The sequence below is a fragment of the Indicator indicator genome, chromosome Z (assembly GCF_027791375.1).
Source record: "Indicator indicator isolate 239-I01 chromosome Z, UM_Iind_1.1, whole genome shotgun sequence".
Taxonomy (NCBI): Eukaryota; Metazoa; Chordata; class Aves; order Piciformes; family Indicatoridae; genus Indicator; species Indicator indicator.
This window is the reverse complement of record NC_072053.1, coordinates 39,649,318-39,670,326: the sequence shown is the minus strand read 5'-3', so window position 1 is coordinate 39,670,326 and position 21,009 is coordinate 39,649,318. Positions and strand designations below refer to the sequence as shown.

Genomic DNA, 21,009 nt, shown 5'->3' with positions numbered 1-21,009 from the left:
AGGATTGAGTCCTCATGGGTAAGAATCAGGAGTAAGGACAGAAAGAGTGATATTGTGATGGGAATCTGCCCTAGACCTCAAAGCCAAGATGAAGAGGTAGGTGAAATTTTTTATAAACAGTTGAGAGAGGTTTCACAATCACTTCCCTTGTTCTCATGGGAGACTACAACGTCCCAGATGTCTGCTGGGAATACAATACAGTAGGGAGACAAAAGTCCAGGAGGGTCTGGAGTGTGTGGAGTGAGGTGAGGGAGCCAACCAGGGAATGTGCCCTCCTGGACCTGCTTCTTGTGAACAGGGAAGAACTTGTGGGGGACGTCAAGGTTGGAGAGTGTCTAGGGCTCAGCAATCATGAGATGATCAAGTTCTCTGTTCTTGGGGAAACAAAGAAAGGGGTTAGTAAAACTGCCACCTTGAACTTCCAGAGGGCAAACTTTGGCCTGTTCAGGAGAATGATTGACAAAGTCCCTTGGGAGACCACCCTGGAGGATATAGGAGTCCAGAAAGGCCAAAAAACGAGTCGGCAGGGAAGGTGTCTGGTCTGGCTGAATAGAGATCTTTGGCTGGACCTCAAGAACAAAAGTCTATGGCCTTTGGAAGAGGGGACAGGTTTCTCATCAGGACTATAAAGATGTAGTGAAGCTATGCAGGGAAAAAATTAGGAGAGCCAAAGCACAGCTAGAGCTCAACCTAGCCACAGCCATTAAGGATAATAAAAAATATTTCTATAAATTCATTAACAACAAAAGGAGGCTGTACACATTGTCCACAACAACCCCATGCAGTGCTGCAGGCTGGGGTTGGAGTGGCTGGAGATCAGCCAGGTGGAAACAGACCTGGTGGTCCTGGTTGACAGTAGGCTGAGCATGAGCCAGCAGTGTGCCCAGGTAGTTAAGAAGGCCAATGGCATCCTGGCCTGTATCAGGAGTAGTGTGGCCAGCAGGAGCAGGGAAGTCATTTTGCCCCTAAACTCAGTGCTGGTTAGGCCACAGCTTGAGTACTACGTCCAGTTCTGGACCCCTCAATTCAACATCAAGAAAGAAGTTGAGTTGTTTGAACGTGTCCAGAGAAGGGCAACAAAGCTGTTGAGGGGTCTGGAGCACAAGCCCAATGAGGAGCGGCTGAGGGAGCTGGAGTTGTTTAGCCTGGAGAAGAGGAGGCTCAGGGGAGACCTCATTGCTGTCTACAACTACCTGAAAGGAGGTCATAGCCAAAAACGAGTCGGCAGGGAAGGCGTCTGGCCTGGCTGAATAGGGATCTTTGGCTGGACCTCAAGAGCAAAGGGAGAGTCTATGACCTTTGGAAGAGGGGACAGGTTTCTCATCAGGACTATAAAGATGTAGTGAAGCTATGCAGGGAGAAAATTAGGAGAGCCAAAGCACAGCCAGAGCTCAACCTAGCCACAGCCATTAAGGATAATAAAAAATATTTCTATAAATTCATTAACAACAAAAGGAGGACTAGGGAAAATCTCCATCCTTTGTTGGATACAGAGGGAAAGAGAGTGACTAAGGATGAGGAGAAGGCTGAGGTGCTCAATGCCTGCTTTGCCTCAGTCTTTAGCACTGGATCCAGCAGTTCCTTGGACACCCAGCCTCATGAACCTGGAGTCAGGGAAGGGAATCAGAATGAGGTCATCACAATAAATGAGGAAGTGGTCAGTGACCTGCTACACCACTTAGACACACACAAGTCTATGGGGCTGGATGGGCTACACCCAAGGGTGCTGAGGGAGTTGGCAGCTGTGCTCGCCAAGCCACTATCCATTGTTTACCTGAAGGCCTGGCTAACTGGGGAGGGCCCAATGGACAGGAGAACAGTAAATGTAACACCCATCTACAAGAAAGGAGGAAAGGAGGATCCAGGAAACTGTAGACCTGTCAATCTGACCTCAGTCAGAGAAGGTCATGGAGCAGATCATCTCGAGCACCGTTACATGACATAGAGAGAACAGCCAGGGGATCAGGGCCAGTCAGCATGGTTCATGAAGGGCAGGTCCTGCCTGACCAACCTGATCTCCTTCCATGACAGGATGAGCTGACTTTTGGATGAGGGAAAGGCTGTGGATATTGTCTACCTAGACTTTGAAAAAGCTTTTGACACTGTTCCCCACAGAATTCTCATGGACAAACTGGCTGCTTGTGGCTTGGATGAGCACAGGCTCTGCTGGATAGAATGCTGGCTGGGTGAACAGGCCCAAAGAGTGGTGGTCAGTGGAGTTAAATCCAGATGGCAGCCAGTCACAAGTGGTGTTCCTCAGGGCTCAGTGTTGGGACCACTTCTGTTTAACATCTTTACTGATGACCTAGATGAAGACATGGAGTGTGTGTCATCAATGCAGATGACACCAAGTTGGGTGGGAGTGTTGATCTGCATGAGGGTAGGGAGGCTCTACAGAGGGACTTGGATAGATTGGATCAATGGCCAACGTTAATGGGATGAGCTTCACCAAGGCCCAATGCTAGGTCCTGCACTTGGGTCATAACAACCCCAAGCAATGATACAGGCTTGGGGAAGTGTGGCTGGCAAGCTGTCTAACAGAAAGGGACCTGGGGGTTCTAATCGTTGGGCAACTGAACATGAGCAATCAGCGTGCCTGGGTGGCCAAGAAAGCCAACGGCATCCTGACTTGTATTTGAAACACTGTGTCCAGCAGGAGTAGGGAGGTGATTGTGCCCTGGTACTCAGCTCTGGTGAGGCCACACCTCGAGTATTGTGTCCAGCTTTGGGCACCTCAATACAGGAGAGATGTGAAGGTGCTGGAGTGCAGAGGAGGGCAATGAAGTTGGTGAAGGGCCTGGAGAATAAATCTTATGAGAAGCAACTGAGGGAGCTGGGGCTGTTTATTTTGGAAAGGAGGAGGCTGAGGGGAGACCTCACTGCTCTCTACTACTATGACTGGGTAGGTTTAGACTGGACCTTAGGACAAAATTTTTCACAGAAGGAATGGTCAGGAATTGGAATGTGCTGCCCAAGGAGGTGGTTGAGTCACCAACCCAGGATGTGTTTAAAGGTCATTTGGATGTGGTGCTTGGGGATATGGTTAGGGGTGAACTTTGTAGAGTAAGGTTATCAGTTGGACTTGGTGATCTTGAGGGTCTTTTTCAATCTGATTGTTTCTGTGATTCTGTGATTCCATTACTCACCCTACAATTCCAGAAAAATTTTATCACATAATTGCTATATTCCTTGTACAATCTTCTCTATAACCTTCTGCAGCCCTAGAAGAAGTTTCTTCCAAATTTTTCAAGTATACAGTTGTTAAGCAGCACAGAAACAGTGCATCACACACTCATGTTGATCTAAGTACAAACAACTATGCTAAGATACTGTGAGACCAAACTTATTACCTTTCTTTTTGCTTCCCAACAGGCATAGAATTCTTTACTCTCTTTTAGAATTTCAAGTAATATTGTAGTTTGAGCTGCACAACTTGGTAGGTGTATAACATTTAGTAACCTTCTATTCAAAGTGCCCACGCACAGCCGCGTGATATTTCCAGCTTAACCTGCCTCGTGACAACATTATAAATATCTCTATAGCCAGCTAGCAGCCGCAAGCGCCTTGTCGAGTCTCCATCTAGTGGACAAGCGGTGGAACTGCACCCTTTCGTTCCCTTAATTAGAAATTGACTGTAAATATTATAATTGGGTATGATTGTAAATACTAAATCAGTTATGGTCTATATTATTACTACCGTGCATCCGAATCAATACATATAAAGTAATTAATCGAATATTAATAATAATAAACAATAATTTCATAACTCATCTTTTCATAATTCATAATAATCACCATCCTCCATCCCTATTCCCCCTCTCCATGACAAAGACATCCTACAATTACTAAGCTCCAGAAAATAAATTTCAACTATTTTTGAACATAATTAACACCTATAACATAATTGTAACAATCATAACTTGGAATATATGTCTTTCAAATTTCAAGAAATGTCAGTCCTGAGCAGCACAGTAATATACTGGAACATACTGTAAAAAAAAAGTGATTGAAAGCGATCCTTCAGGCTGAGGAAATAACTACAAAAAAAAGCAGCAAAAAATCTCAATTTCTAAAAGCAGAGAGAGTTTGACTGAGTTATCTTCCCCAAGAAAACAAATTTTGTACCAAATTCTGCTATGGCAATATGCTTAATTAGCTCAATAACTGGGCATATATCTAAAACATGAGTTGCACCGCCACAGCTCCAAGAGATCAGAAATAGGTGTGACAATTCCAAACAGAAGATAAGCTTGCTGCTGAATTCTAAGAAAGTTGCAAACACTGCAGAGTAGCAGAGCACAACTGCATGAAATCCAGTAAGAGAAATTCACAAGAGAACATTTTCTGTGGTTACAAAGCCCTTGAAGTGAAATCAAAGTGCAGTCTACACATTCCCTAACACTAGAAAAAAAGTTTAACTGTCTTTCAATTCTGTCCAAGTCTACACATTCAAATTTTCCAGTTTCATTCATGTAATTTTCTCAAAAGCACTTCACCCTTTAATAAAGGAAGGAAGAAAAGAAGGCAGTTATTCCCTCATTACAAGGTTGTTTACCAGATTGTTTGCCCAGGCTAAAGGTGAGATCATACAAGCCTTTCTTTCTGAAAAGAAAATCCCTGTGGTACAACTGGTTAGCAGTTAAAACCCAGATTAAAAAGAGTCAGGAAAGCAGGGCCCAAAGAGTTGCAGTAAATGGAGTTAAAACCAACTGGTACCCACTCACAAGTGTAAATGAGACCATATTTAATTGCATGTTTATTGAAAATATTTTAAATTATAATTTGGGATGAGTAATATTTCTGAAGAAAAAAAGTAGTTTATTCGAGTAGGTTAGCTGTGAGGACCAGCTGCCTACCACATTAAGTGCTCCTAAATCATTTTTGAAAAAAGATACGTTAAACATGATGGAATCCCTATATCAAGGCAGTATTTGACACATAAAATTAAAGGAAGGCTAGAATATTTTCCATTATCGTGTCTGCACATCACACATGCCTTTTATGCATGACTGCTTTCATTTTTGCTTTCCACTGAAATCTGGATTGACTGTGGCACCTACAAATACTTTATTTGAAAGACATTATTAGACTTCCATCTAATAAAGACAACAGTTTGATTTTGCCCTTCAGCTGCTTTTCCATTTATGTAGTTTTTTTCAATTATATGTAGACATAAACGTAATAAAAATCTCAAGTGAGCTTTTAACTGCGATTTTTATACTTGTTCTGATGTTAATCTGTAGTGCTGTGGTATTCCTAAGGTTTGGGGTTTTTTGGTGCACAAAATGGGACAGAAAATAGAGAAGTCATCACAAATCAAAAATGACAGCTTGAAGGATTTTCAAGGTCTTTTAATAGATCATTTAATTGCAAAAAATGTACTAGGGAGGAAATGTCATCATCTATGATGTTCAGTTATGCTAAAGAAGCAAATGAAGTTTAATACAATTTAAGTATATAGGGGTGTTATAAAAGCTTTGTATGGTGTATAGTATTAATTAATTTCATGCAGAAGTCATTACCTGCTATGATGAAAGCAAGTATAAATTATTGCAATGAAACTTGATGTAGAACTTGCAAATTTCTGAAGGTCTCAAATCTGGAAACTTGAGCAACTGAAGAATTTTTCTTGTAACAACTGATAGTTACATGAGTGAAATCAGGAAATTCACATTTAAGAGATAATAAACTTAGCTGGCCATAACACTCACATTCACGTGTGCTACTTTTGTAGTCTCTGCTTAGCATAGCATTGAAATTGCCATTGCTCCTTTGTAAGGTTTGGTGGATTATTTTTAGTTACATTAAAGTACAATAAAGATGCTTAAAACTTAAGAGTTGTAAGGTGGTTTATTAATTATTTAATATCTATGTTTTATTATATATATTTAATATCTATGTTCTCCATCTATATTAATAAAATAGAGATACAGTATCTTTAATGTAAAATTTCAGGTGAAGACTTGAGTGTGAAAATGCAGGTAAAGATAGGAAGTCTAGCCTCATTCATTGACTAGTCAGAATTTTATTTGCAAGTTCCCTAAGACTATGATTTTGTGTGTGTTTCATTAAATGGCCAAATAATTGCAATTATGCAAGGTAATACATAGAAAATCACTCTCTGAGTCAGGGGAGTTGCAGATTTAGTACCATGGATAAGTGTTCCAACTATCTTGAAAACGGTGATTGGAAGAATGGAACCCAATCCACTTCAGCTGGTAATTGAGAGTTGTGATGCAATACGGTCATCTGATAGGAGCGATTTGTGATACAAAGGAATGAGCCTTCCAGTTAACAATGCTCACCATTTCTTAAGTTATGGAGTTGAACTGATTTTAAGATGTTAATCACTTAATCATTTCATGTATGCTTTAGAGGCTCTCAGTGCAGCAATGTCTTGTGTGTGTCAGACAGAGCTAGGGATCAGCTTTAGTGCCCAGTGCTCACAGCATTCCCTCCAAATGAGAAGGCTTTGACTTGTATCTAGATTATGGATTGTAACACCAGTATTTCTATGGAAACATCGTTGTCTAGTGAAGTAGACTAGTGCTGACAAAAGGAGTGTCTTCAACAGCCCAGTAGTAAGACTAATTCAAGAAGCAGTTTTATTTTGTTAGCACAAATATTTCTGGTTACTTTATATAAGATTACCTTATCTGGGGAAAGGTTATCTGTCAGAATATTTATGTAGTCCCTCCTGAGAGCATCCTTTTCATTGCTAACAATCTGAACCCTAGGTGTTCTTTGCTATTGCTGCTTATGTTAACTAACTCTTTAAAAACCTTACCTAAAGTGACCAAACAGGTTCACCTGTCTGTTTCCCCCATCACCGAAGTAACAGAAAAGCAACACACAAAAAAAAAATACTCTGGGTTGAGACTAAGAGAGTGAAATAAGAGATTACTGCATTATTAAGGTAATAATAATAATAATAATGCACAATTACCATAGCCTATTTGCAGGAGAAACCACAGCAGAAAGAAGCAGCAAGCAGAAGCAAGTGAGCTAAAAACCCAAGCCAGGGAGATACGCTGCCATCCCTCCCTGTCCCTGCTTTTGTAGAACTAATTTAGAGTTAACTGATTAAATTAAGATTTCATCTGTCTCATAAAAGCATGAATATACAGTTTGAATGGTAGTTATATCTTAGATAGAGATTGGTGTTTTTTCTTTTGGATGTGGCATTTCACTAAATGTCTGGGACTAACTGGTAATCTTGTAAATGCATAATTTTAACATTAGTGTGGTGTCTGAGAATCCTTCTGTTGAGTTTTGGGCATGTCTTGAGTGTGCCTACATTTAATATATTTATTTGTAAGAGTCTTGTGATGTTATAATGCAATGTTCTCTATTGCTTGGAGTCACAGAATAATTAAGGTCGGAAAAGACCTTTGAGATCAAGTCCAACCATAACCCAACTACCATGACCACTAATGTACATCCTGAAGAGCTACATCTACATGCTTCTCAAGGACTTCCAGGGATGGTGACTCCACCACCTTCCTGGGCAGCCTGTTCCAATGCCTCACCACTCTCTCAGTAGAGATGATTTAGTCTCTTCTCCAGACTAAACAACCCCAGTTCCCTCAGCTGCTTTTCATATGCCATGCCCTCCGAATCCCTCGCCAGCCTCGTTGGCTCTTCTCTGGACACCATCGAGGATCTCAATGTCTTTCTTACACTGTGGCACCCAGAACTGAACACAGTACTCAAGCTGTGGCCTCACCAGGTCCAAGTACAGGAGCACAATCACTTCCCTAGTCCTGCTGCACATACTGTTCTTGATACAGGCCAGGATGCTATTGGCCTTCTTGGCCACCTGGACACACTGCTGGCTCATGTCCAGCCAGCCATCCACCAGCACCCCTAGATCCTCTTCCATAGGACTGCTTTCCAGCCACGCTTCCCTAATCCTGTAGCATTGTGTGGCAGGACCCGGCACTTGGTCAATTTAACCTGTCCAGACCTCTTCGCAGAGCCTTGCTTAATACCAATACCTAGCCCTGGGGGACATTGCTTGTGACCAGCCACCAGCTGGTTTTAACTCCATTTATCAAGACTCTCTGGGCCCTGTCATTCAGCCTGCTTTTAATTCAGCAAAGAGTCCACCTGCATATCCCATGGCCACATGTTTCTTTAGGAGAATGCTGACATTGGGAATTATGACACCGTTCCCCAGTATAACCTACTGGCTTCTGAGGAACAGTGGTTTTGGAGATTTCCACTTCTCCCCATGCTTTATGCCCAGCTCCTTTACCAGTAGTAAGTCTGAGCACCTTCAGACAACAGTTTTCTTACATAGTATTTTCTCAAACTGTATCTCTAAGTGACCTCAAAAGCTCCCATGTAGCAAAACATGTATCTCTAACATTACTTACATTCTGAATATGAACAGGTTACTCTTGTATCTTGGAAAATCAGGGTCCATAGAAAAATCTGAAGAGACCTTTTAGCCTCCAACAAGCAATGTCATGCCTCAACACCACTCAGTTTTTAGAAATGAGGGAACAGGTTTTGCTGGAACTACTCATTCTCTTCCCATAGCCACAAGAAGAAAATGTTTCAATACAGAGTTATTACACAACGTTTAAACCTGAATATTTTTAAAATACTACATAGATAAAATTGATCAACATGACATCTATAATAAATGCCTGAGCAGACTGTGTTTTTAATTTCTTCTCAAAAAGTTAGAGCAGAAAAGTGGAGAGATAGAAATGTTTAAGAGTCAGTACTCAAAACAAGGTACAGTCTTGCAGTCACTCTCAGTTTGTCTGCCTGCTTCTTTTCTCCTCTGGCTGAAAGTAACACACACTCGCATACTGACCTTGACAAGCTAAGTTTAACGAACCTCTCTCTGCTTCTTGGCTTTCTTCCCTTTTGCCTGCTCTGGGAAGGGGGTGGGGAGAGAAGAAGCACAGCCCCCTTTTGGGGCCAGAGGGCTTTGTTGTGTTTTTCTGTTGATTGTACGTATTTGTAGATGTTGTGAATAGTGTATATTTGTACATATTCATTGCATTTCATCATAGATTGTAATTTTGCCTGTAAATACAGCTTCATTTGCTTCCAGACTGAGCTAGCCTGGTTATTGTCACTGTGGGAGGGGGATTCCAGCTCTTCACTGTAACAGCAGCCATACCACATCAAATGACAAATCTATCTACCCAAAGGTCTTGTCCTTAGCAAATAAAAATTAGATGTACAGAGAAGTGTTTAGATCAAGCATGAAATCTTTGCTTCCTCTAAATAATCTAGTACCAACGAGTTGCTGGTCCAAAACTTCCAAAGCCAGATGCAGTTCATATACTCCTCCGACAGATTTATTTTTTTGCCAGCATTGTATAGTCTCCATCTGAATCCATGCAAAATTTTGGATCCATGATGGACACTGAGGAACTCATAATAAGAAACGAATCATCATCTTCTGTTTGTTTTGAACTTGCTAGAAATCTTCAAAATCATAGCTGTTACTCTTTAACTGCCTTTTCTATGCCAGTCATCACAGCTCTTTATCATATTCTCTTCCCTTTGACACTTTCAGACTCAAAGTGAAAGCTTATTAAGAAAAAGGCAAATTTTGCACCAGTTCTGATAGCCCTCTCTGAACTTTTTCTAATTACCTGTTCCTGTCACTCCTTCCCCATTTCCGGTAAATGTTAAAAATAATTATTGAATGATATCATAAGTCAAGTTTGCTTACCCAATCTACAACGAATATCAACTTGTTTACCTGTGAAAATCAAAAGTGTCATGGTATGTATATGAAGTGTTCTTTACTTGCAAGTTAGAAAAATAATGTTTTAAAAAAAGAAAGATGACTTTAGCTAACCAAAACCTATGGCAAAATTTAGTTATGGTAAATTACCCAATCTAAAAGCCATCTGAGACTTTTTTTCTTAAGACTGCAAGTTTGTGAGTCTTTATTTTCACATCTCAGTGATATATGCCACCTTACTGTTTTCAGCAATAGTCGAAAATTAGCTCAGAAAGAGTCATGCACCCATATGCACATAAAATGGGTATGAATATAAAACATGCACTCAATCTGAAAACAAAAAAAAAAAAGAGGTGTAGTTTTACTGAAAATAAATTACAGTGTGAGGAGACTTTTCCCATACACTAGTGATTTTTATCCCTTAGATTTAAACTTTACAACAATATCCTTTGCTCCTTCTCAACACACATTCCTCATACCTCTGGAGGGCAAAAGCAAGAACACATGTGGGCAAAATGAATTTATATGTATGCTCACACAACAGGGTGCTGAAAAAAAAAGGGAAAAAAATATTTAGCTTCAATTTGTCTGCTTCCCTCTTTTGAAACATAGTAAACAGACTTCCATCCTCTACCAAGTCATTTACTTTCATGAAACTTCTGGAGACTCAGCTGCCTTCAATATTTCTATTTTTGTATCAAACCTAGATTAAAAAGTTAAGATTCAAATGTTACTGATTAATAGAAGCTCTTACAAGAAAAAGCTAGGGCAGAGAGACACAACAGCAGCAAAAAAAATCCAATGAAAACAGAATACTACGCCTAATTTTCATAAACACCGCCAAGCTAAAAACACCAGTACGAAATGAAGTTCTAAGAAGATGGAAAAAAAGACTGTATTGTTTTAAGAATTCCTTGTTCACAAGCATACTGTAAACATATAAAAGTCACATACCATTAGGTAATAAAACACAGTAGGTTAGTCAAAGACAATGCTTTTCACTTTGCTAGAGGTTTGTCCTTCAAACATCCTATGTATGGAAATACTGAAAATATTACCTTGAGCTAGTCTTTCAAGCCGTTTCCCATGCTCTGGAGGAATAGCGTACCTAAAATTCACATAAAGAAAAGCATTAAATGTTTAAAGAAATAACTATTACAAACCCCATGATTCACACATGGTAAGTATCTAAAGATACAGAAGCAAAAAATACTGAAGACTGAAAAATTATACACCAAAACCACACCAATTTCTGAGTTAAAAAAAAAAAAAGGTACTTCTTTGGAAAAAATTGTTTACTTCTAGATTAAACATTATAATATGTAGTTCAAGAATGTTACGTTCACTATTTAAAATAATGCACAGTGGCACTATTTGATGTAGTTACACTACTCCAGTTTAAGAGACATACACTTTCATTTTCTAAATTGAAGAAAACCACATAAATCTTATTTACACAGGTTGAATTGCTTTTAATTTTATTCAGCTTCGCAACACACAAGAATTCAACAGAAACATATGAGCATTAAACACCTATTTTTTTTCCTATAGCCACTGTTGTGGAATAAAAGTGTTACTCGTCTTTTTTTAACTCTAAGTGTAATGAATCTACAATTATTTTTACAACACACTTTCCTTAATTTAAAACAATTATACATATCTTAGAATCACTCTGCTCTTACAATAAATTATTTTCTAAGGATTCCATATGCTATCTGCAACATAGCAGCAACAATAAAAAATAACTGCAATTAATCATGTTATTTTTAATGTTTATTACAGTTTAAAAAAATTTAAGATTATTAAAAATCTGCCATTTTGTTCTGCTTTTCTGAATATTTTTGTTCATATATTGACTGAACAGATATATTGCACATATTAATTAGGCATTATTGACTTCAATTGCTTGGATACAGGATACAGGATGTAATAGACTTTTCTTCAGTTTATGTTACAAAAGCAATAGGTTGATTCTTATCTATAAAAAAATGTTTTAGAAAATGAAAAAATGCCATACATAATGCTATTTGAAAATGTGGATTTGAACTAAGTCAAACCTACCACTTTTCTCTTTTACTACACCAAACACAGATTTCATTCATCTCCTCCAACAACTTAGAAAAACAAGTGAAGTCCCTCATTTTGCACTAGAAACTGACATCCCACTACCTAAAGCTCTAATTTGCACACACATTCAATTTTACTCTATTACACCTGAAACTGCTGCACAAAAGACCCTTTGACCACAGAAGGTAGTGCTCTAAGCTGAACTGTAGCAAAATCCATGTCAACTGACAACAGATCTCAAACGGTACTAAGTAGGAGAATTCCAGCTTCACTCTGCTCTCTTCAGTTTTAATCAAAAATTCACTGTCTTAAAATAACGGATTTTGTTTCTCTTTTACTTCCAAAGTATGTGTGGCTGTTCTCCACTCTGTATTATACGTGCATCAACATATACACAGTGATCCCAACTATGACTCTATCTTTCACACCCAAGTGGAGACACATGCCATGTATAGCATTATATACTTTACTGTATGTCATTAAATGCAACTCCATAACGTAAATTAGGAATAGACAGTGTTAATGTCTCACAAAACACTTAGTCTAAGACTTTGCTTTGCTTTACCTGTCCCTAATTGGACTGGATCTTTCTCCTAAAAAGTTTCTCTTCCTTAAGTACATGTAACTAAATTTTTGTGGTACTATGCAATTGTATGCTGCCATTTGCATATGTAAACATTTAAGTACTTCTTAAAATTACAAAAATGTAAACCTGTACAACTGAACTCTCAATAAGCTCTCAGAAAAATAAGCTGGGACATCATTTTATCTGGCTATAGCTATTTAGTTGATCTAAAGTTACCAAGCAACAATTCATTCAATGCAAGCTGGCGCTTTTCGTTATTGTCTTTTGTGTCTGCGGCAGCATGCGCTCCTCAATCTTTTATTTCTTCCCACTGTCCCCATTGCTTTTATATCACAGCTAAGAAAAGATCCAAGAACAGGAGACCATCTTTGTAGTACTGGACACAAGGAACTCCACAGCTGCTTTCCAAGCCCTTCAAAGCTGGTTCCTAACACAATTTTTAACAAATCAAGCTTTTCTGCAGTTGAGCAATCCGCCTTTGATATTACTCAAATCACAGTTACATGAATATTATTGGATCCTTGGTCTACTATATTACACTAAACATTATACTCCCTTAAACAAGAAAACCCTCCCAAACTCAGATCACCACGTCAGAGAAAAAAGTATTCACTCTTAAGTCTCAACAGTTAGCTGCTAAAAGAACTTCAGCAGGTTCAAAAGCTCTTAGGAAAACATCTTTTGTCATGTTGTGCCCAGCTTCCCTTTAGCTACACTATCAAACGGTCACTAACTTTTGTTTGATTTCTTTATCTTAAAGTGCAAGTCCAGCCCTCTTTAAAAGTAAAATGTAATGGACATCAAATGCAAAATCACTAAGAGAAAAAGAGAATGTTTCTGGAATAATAAACGAAGAAACAGATAAAAAGGGACATATTAATGCTAACTACATTTTAATTTTATTAGCTTAGGAAGATATACTCGTTAAGTGTTATGCAAAGATATATAAAGCTGAAGAGACACTGCTCATTGCTACATTAGAAAGAAAAAATGATGGTACAGACATTTATTGAGTATTGTTCAAAGTGATCTTCATAAATACATAATCAAGGGTACTGGCTACAAATAACTACAAATAAATAATAAACATTAGATCTAAACCATTAGCCTCTGCTTTTGAAACACTTATATAGATTTTTTACAAGATTAATTCTATTACACGATTTCTCAGAGCACTTCAAATAAGCTAACAACTCCACTGCCTCATTTTTTTATTTTTGTTTTGCAAATTGACTCTTAGTCTTCAGCAATAACACACATTGTCTATTCACGAACTAGGTGCAATGTGCACTCCCTGTTCTACCTATATTTTCCAAATCCCCAGGAGACACAACAACAGATAGTAGTCCTGTAGCTGTGATCACTCAGTCCTGCTCTAGCTCAGAAAACATGGTTGATGAGAACCCAGATACTCGACTTTATGAAATGAAAAAGCAACGTTCTGGCAGTTTGGCTGAAAACAGCAAAATTACAACCTACTTAATTTTAGTAAATACTTCGGTTACTCACATGTAAAATATAAATAACCTCTGAGTTACTGTTACCTTTACAGTTTCTGTCCTACAAGAACAAACTTATTGCTAGTCCATTAAAGTAAAATACAAGTTCTACCTTTCATGTCAAACAAGGAGAGAACAATACAAGAAAAAAATACAGATTTTAAACAAGCTCAATTTTATTAGGAACGTTTGGATGTTGCACAGAGATGCACTCATAACACACCTAGAAATGTCTCCTCTCCTTTTTTCTTTAAGTCAGTAATGGAATCTTTAGCACTACACATTTACATGTTTTATTAGTGAAACTAAACATATGCAAATGCATGTTAGATTATTTGAACGTTATTATGAATGTTCAATGATAATCTAGTGAAAATCATTGTTATTTAATTGGAACATATTCAGTTAATTCAAACTTCAATAATCTAGCATTGAAGCATCTCTAACTCTTTGTAACTTCAAATTAAAAGAACATACTTCCCTTAAGACACTGGTATAAGCACATTTGTTTAGAAAAATTAAGTGCAGCATAGCATTATTATAGCTGTCTGAAAATACTGCATGCAATTTTTAAAGCACCCTACATAATCTACTACTGTAGTTAAAATAAATACAGTGATTCTAGTTGTCATCTGTCTGAAGTAGGTTTTCATTTCTCTTCAACCACCAGCACCCACTCTAGAAAATGCATCTATCACCAGGTTTGTTCCAACATTAAAAACCTAGTTTAAGGACATACTCAAGATGGAAATATAATCTAACTCCTCATTCAGGGAAACTGTTAGAGGAAGAAGGACTACGTGTCTTCAAACAATGCTAAAAATTGTAATCCTTGAGACATGCTCCATGAATTTCACAGTTGTCATTGTGTAACAACCAAGGACATCCCACTAGCATGCATCACAAAGTGAGTACTACTTTATCAGCAAGAAAAGCAGTGGAGCTAAATGAAAATAGCAGCTACATGAATACAAAGATCTCAAAATTCTTTTTCTTTTTCCAAGGACCTCATAACATAACTCCCAGAATGTAAAATGCAGGCTGCAATAGCATCATTGAATGGTGACTACATGGTGACAAACCCCTAGTTTATAAAATCAGAAAACAAAACCTCTATTTACCATTAAAAAAAAAAAACTAGTAACAGATTTCATATGACTTATCCACAACATGGATAACATAAAGCAGCTCTTAAACTTAGACAGATGCTCCTTTTCTAACCTTCTATAACTTACACTGCAGACTTAAAAAACAGTCACATACACTGTACATATGTTTGAGAACATAAAAAATTAAATTCATTGTATCTCACAGCCAAAGATCTTGTGGAAGTCCATCCTGACTGACAGTTAACATCACCTATTAAGTGAAAATTAAATTAATATAAAGCCTAACCAGAAAATTCCACATATTTAAAGTAGTCAGTATTACCTTTTCTGCCTTTCTGGTGACCTCACAGACCTCTACTCTTCAACGCTACACTTTGTAAATGGCATCTTACAAATAAAAAAGGTTTGGCTTATTGTGTCACTTGTATAGCTTTTTGTGCAAAGGGTTCCAAGTGATTCCAGTTCCAAGTGGTTACTTGGAACCGTAGACTCTGGTAAGTGTTTTTATAAATGGGGTGACTTTTAAGATGGTATTATTAAAAGTATTAACACAAGCACACAACAGAAACAAAGAATCATTGCTTTACTCTGCAGAAAGCACCCAGAAAAGCAGCCTCTTGTATTCATAGAATGGTCTGGGTTGGAAGGGACCTTCAATGGTCATCTAGTCCAACCCCCTCTGCAGTCAGCAGGGGCATCCTCAATTAGATCAGGTTGCTCAGAGCCCTGTTGAGCCGCACTTTGAATATCTCCAGGGATGGGACCACAACCACCTCCCCAGGGCAACCTGTTCCAGTGTTCCACTACCCTCAGAATAAAGAACCTGTTCCTAACACCCAGTCTAAATCTGCTCTTCTCAAGATTGAAGCCATTGCCCCTTGTCCTATCACTGAAGGCCTTTGTAAACAGTTTCTTTCTGTTCCTCTTGCAGGCCCCCTTCAGGTACTAGAAGGCCACTATCAAGTCTCCCTAGACCCTCCTCCTTTCCAGGCTGAACAACCCCAGCTCCCTCAGCCTGTCTTCATAGCAGAGGTGCTCCAACCCCCTGATCATTTTTGTGGCCCTCCTCTGGACCTGCTCCATCAGTTCAATACTCATCTTGGTGATAAGAAGCAGAGTACGAAAGACTGGGTTCCCAACTCACTGAACTTCTCATATTGAATCATTACAACCTTTTTCTGTTGAACTCAAATGCATTTATGGAGGTCTTATGTATTAAATTAGTCTCTTCCTTTAAAATGAAAGAATGCATCACTGTGATGTCCTTTATTATCACATACTTCATAGCGTTCTCAGACCTAAAAAACCCAAAAGTACTAACTTGGCTTTCCAAGAAAGCTTCACTGTGAAGCCATTGTATCTCATTTGTTTAGTTTAGTCATCTGAAACAAACAGATAAATGAAATCATCTTTCATAAAAATTTAAACTTGCCATGACTTTGGCTCCCCAAAGTGGAGATAATTAATACTGTAGAGATCCATGTCTTCAGTGTGCCATGCAAATGTTGTTTTCCACATGCCAAAATACAGATATGGCGTATTTACACCCTCGATAGAAATCCCGCAGTCTTCTCCTACAACATCTAATATTGTATTAAGATGAGCAATATTCCATTCCTCAACACCCTGAAAAAGACACATAATGAATATATTAATAATTTGACAAAGTAATGCAGCTTTATACAACAGTCTCAGCCAAAAGGTAAATATCAGAACTAACCCTTAGAAGACTACATATTAATAAAAAATTTGTAAGCACTTTAAAAGACAATTGAAGTTATCCAGAGAAAAACTGTCCTAATGTTAGGAAGATTTATAGCAGGTTCTAAGTCTGACATGTTCAGAATTTCCTATCTGCTTAACAGGTAATACATAAATCTAACAGGGAGTAAAATACCATACACAACAGAAATAATAGCTGCAGCCAAAATATTGATGAGTTGAAAACTGGATGCCTCTAAGTTTCACTCAACCTATCTACACTTTTTAGTTAGTTACTGAGTAATACTAAATGGTATGAAAAAATACTGTAACATTTAATTTATGTGCAAATGTACTATTTCTTTCTAAGGTATAAAAACTAAAACCATTACATCACATTAGAGGTATGTCTAGCCATAAGGAAATACTACGTAAGAAATATACCATAAAAATGAGTCTATTGATTTAACTAGATTTCAGCTGTTTCTTTACATTATTGCCTATAAAATTTGTACATTAAAAGCTATTCAGAAAGCCACACAGTTTTCCTTAAGTGTCACAATTATCTACAAAGTGCAATTCTAATTTCAGGTAATACCGCATACAATAATCAGAATAACCAAGATCAAAGCTGCAAAACTGAAGATATTAGACCTCATTGTAACAGCAATTATTAGCACCTCCAGGGGAGACATTAGCTGGGCTGAAGCAGTTAGAAAAACAAGGAATATAATAAAAACATTACAAACTCAGTTCAGGCTTTTGGTTGTTGTTTGTTTGTTTTTTTTTTTTTAAGTAAGACAGTCCTTAAACACGCCCTTGACTATTACCCCACCATGATGAACTCTATACAATTCTGGTAATACCTTACTGAAATGTGGAGAACAAAATGATGGCAGACTGGAGTCCAAGGAACACTGTGACATTCAATAGTTGGGCAGGTGGTGAAGTAAGAATTCATGTTAAAAGCAAGAAATAATGAACATTTAATACTCTCACTGCTCATTTCTTTGTTTTTTGGGATTATGTTCAAGCATGTAACACAAGCAGCAACTAGAAATTATATACGAGATGGTAATTTCTATATGTTCATCATATTAAGCGCTTGTTTGCCTGATGTAACTATTTCACTTAGTAAGAAAAAGTATCTGTAAGTTATCAGGGACATTTATAAAGGAGAGTAAAGGACTGTAAACTACAGAATTAGTCTACCCGAACAGGCATTTGTGTGACATACAAGCATTTAAAATTCTAAAAGAAAAAAATATGATGACCAAAGGAAAAAAACTAACCACTAAAATAAACACAAACAGCAGATGCTACTTAAATCTACACCTTTCAAATCTAAAAATCACAATCTTCAGCAAGTTAATAGAGCTGCAATATATAAAATTCATTTCAAGAAACATTTTCAAAGATTCGTGAAATTTATTTACAGATTTTTTTTTTAATGTGATTTATCTTTGTTCACAAATTGGGCAATTTGGAGAAACTAAGTGATGCGGCAAAACAAGTTGTAAGCACAGCAACACACATAGGGTTAGAAGATAACAACAAATATGTCATAAAAACCAACTGTTAACGTAGGCCACATACTCAGAGTAGCCAAAAGCAGGCAAGAGACAACCTAACTAAAGCATTACTTCCCCAGAATATCCTTCCATCCTGTAGCAGTTTTCACATAGGTTTCTTCAGATAAGAATGTCACCCTTCTACTTAACACTACTGTTAGCTTTTTACCAATTTATTTGTACAGATGCCCTCTTTAATCCAAGTAAGCTTTTACTAACCATAACATCCTGAAATATTACTTTTCTCTTAATAAGAATTTAGTAATAATTAGGATGTTTTATTTTTATTTTAGCACCACTTCTCATCTTTTCACCTTCTGTTAAGTCAAGTCACAAGTTGTCACCAAGCAAACTGCTGGTGTTCTGTCCTTGAAATAAAATCAAAGCCTCCCATGGAGAACAATCCTCAGAGAAATAGTTTGTTTCAAAATACCAAACATACCAACTACACAATTTCTACACTCAAGATGCATGGGCTATTTCCATTTTCTAAAGCCTATTTTGGAGAAGTACTGCTAGCTCAAAAGGAAGTGTCCACTGAAACTGTCTGAAACGCTAACATCAGACTGAATTCTGTTAGCTCTTACTGTTTCCTTGAACTTAAATATAATAAATAAATCAGTTTTATATTTATGCCTTGATCGTTACAAGCAATTATTACAAATTATTATCAAAGCTGGTATTTTCTCTCACAAGTATTTTTTATTATTCCAAAACATAGTGAAATATCAATTCCAACTTTTTCAATACTTATGTAACTGTTTTTTCAACTTCACAATTGCAATGCACACTAAAAAGATAACAGAACCTTCAAAACAGCTGTTTAACATGTCAACACATAACAACAATTCTACAAATCAAAATACACTGTGAGGTGTAGCTAGTAGCTTCTTACATATATAAAAGACATTCCACTCTGTTCAATGTTAGGAAAATATAAAATACTTATCCTGCTCAGAATATCACAACAACGTAAGATTATTACAATAGTTTTAAGGGAATACGTAAAGAATGTATTTTTAATTTATCCACATAATTTATAGCAAACACTTTTAAAAAATGCTTGTCATCTAACACACAATCCAACATCAGGAAAACAACTGAAAAATAGTTTTGTTTTTTTCTTTACTATAATACAGAAATACAGGTTTGAAACATCACCTATGGTCATTGCCTCACATATTAAGACTTACGTTGCATTTATCTTTAGAGAAATATTGTGAGATACATAGTTTATACAGACCACTATTCAAATCTTGTCTAATTTTGTAGGTGATGCAAACTTACTGTAAATTACCATTAAGAGTTTTTCTGACTCCTTTAACAGCCTTTGAACAGGCTTTAAACACAATATGCAGATAAAACAGGACATTTCACAAGCAGCTTTTCAATATCTGAACATTTGCAGTTTAGAAGAAGCTCTTTTCTCAAAGGCACAAAGAAAAAGGTAGCTTTCAGTATACTGGTAAAAAGTGAAGCTCAAGGTTGTAAAGCAGTGACTCCTCTGCAGATAACAAAACAAGTTCCATAGGAAATTTTTAAATTAATTTATTTCTTTCAAATTCTTTGCACTTTACTAAAATGAACTAACAGTGTGATGTATTCTATTTTTATGAACATGGTTTCTGTACGTATACATTAAAACACACAATCTTTCCAAAAATGTGTTCAGTTCTTCTTGTGACTATCTCATAGATGCATGTCCAGCATACTGGACATCTCTTCTGTAACTGGGATTAAAAAGCCCCTATGACTGACTGTAACAGCTAAAATAGCACAGAGGAGTAAAATGCAAGTTAAGAGAGAGAGACTGAAACAGAGTAGCATAAAAATACAGGGGAAAAAAATGTGTCTGGTCACCTACTCCTCTCTCCATAAACCCAGACAAACCAATCAATAGTAAACAAACAAACAAACAAAAAGAAAAACCACCTGCCAGGTTGGTATTGCTTCTTCAAGTAAATAAAATACAGACAGGAAAAGGTTACAAGCAAAATTTCTGCACCACAAACATGCATATCAGGAAATAATAAGTCTGATTCATATGATGCAGTTTTCACCTTTTCAGACATAATCACTGCCTTGCAGCACCTTTTTGAAAGGGGAGCTAAAAACACAAGACAAGTAGATCCCTTTTGGAAATGCACACTAGAGCCAAACAGGTAAGTGAAAGAATGCTTGCATCGATCTCAACTGAGATCGTAGAGATAGGACACCTCACACTATCATAAAGTCATTTAGGTAAGAAAAGACCTTTAAGATCATAAAGTACAACAGATAATCTAACACAGACAAGTCACCATTAAACCATGTCCCTCATGACAGCATCTGCATGTCTTTTAAACACCTCCAAGGATGGTCACTCAACCACTTCCCTGGACAGCTAGGAATGCTTCATAACTCTTTCAGTCAGTACATTTTTCTTAATATCCAATCAAAACTTCTCCCGGAGCAACTTGAGATTGTTTCCTGTTTTCCTATCACTTATTACTTGGGCAAAGAGACTAACGCTAAACTCACTACAATCTCCTTTCAGGTAGCTGCAGAAGACAATAATGCTTCCCCTCAGCCACCTCTTCTCCAGACTAAATAACCCCAGTTTCCCCTCCCACTCCTCCTAAAACTTGTTGTCTAGACCCTTCACCAGCTTCATAGCCCTACTCTGGACAAGCTCCAGCACCTTTTGGGTCCCTTCGTGTAGTGAGGGGCCCAATAATCAAACGCAGTATTGGAGGTGTGGCCTCATAAGTGCCAAACACAG

The 21,009-nt window shown here is 37.5% G+C and overlaps 1 protein-coding gene across 1 annotated transcript in view; it reads right to left on the bottom strand.

Annotated features, from left to right (window-relative positions):
- LOC128979641 (lysine-specific demethylase 4C-like) overlaps nucleotides 1-16,602 on the bottom strand; it is a 244,084-nt gene extending 227,482 nt beyond the window's left edge. Inside the window, exons 1-2 of the mRNA XM_054397969.1 lie at nucleotides 16,409-16,602; nucleotides 10,774-10,823 (exon numbers count right to left, since the gene is read on the bottom strand). Of these exons, the coding sequence (XP_054253944.1) occupies nucleotides 10,774-10,823; nucleotides 16,409-16,494 (136 nt within the window). The 5' untranslated portion in view covers nucleotides 16,495-16,602. The remainder of the gene's footprint in view (nucleotides 1-10,773; nucleotides 10,824-16,408) is intronic.
- Nucleotides 16,603-21,009: the final 4,407 nt, after the last annotated feature.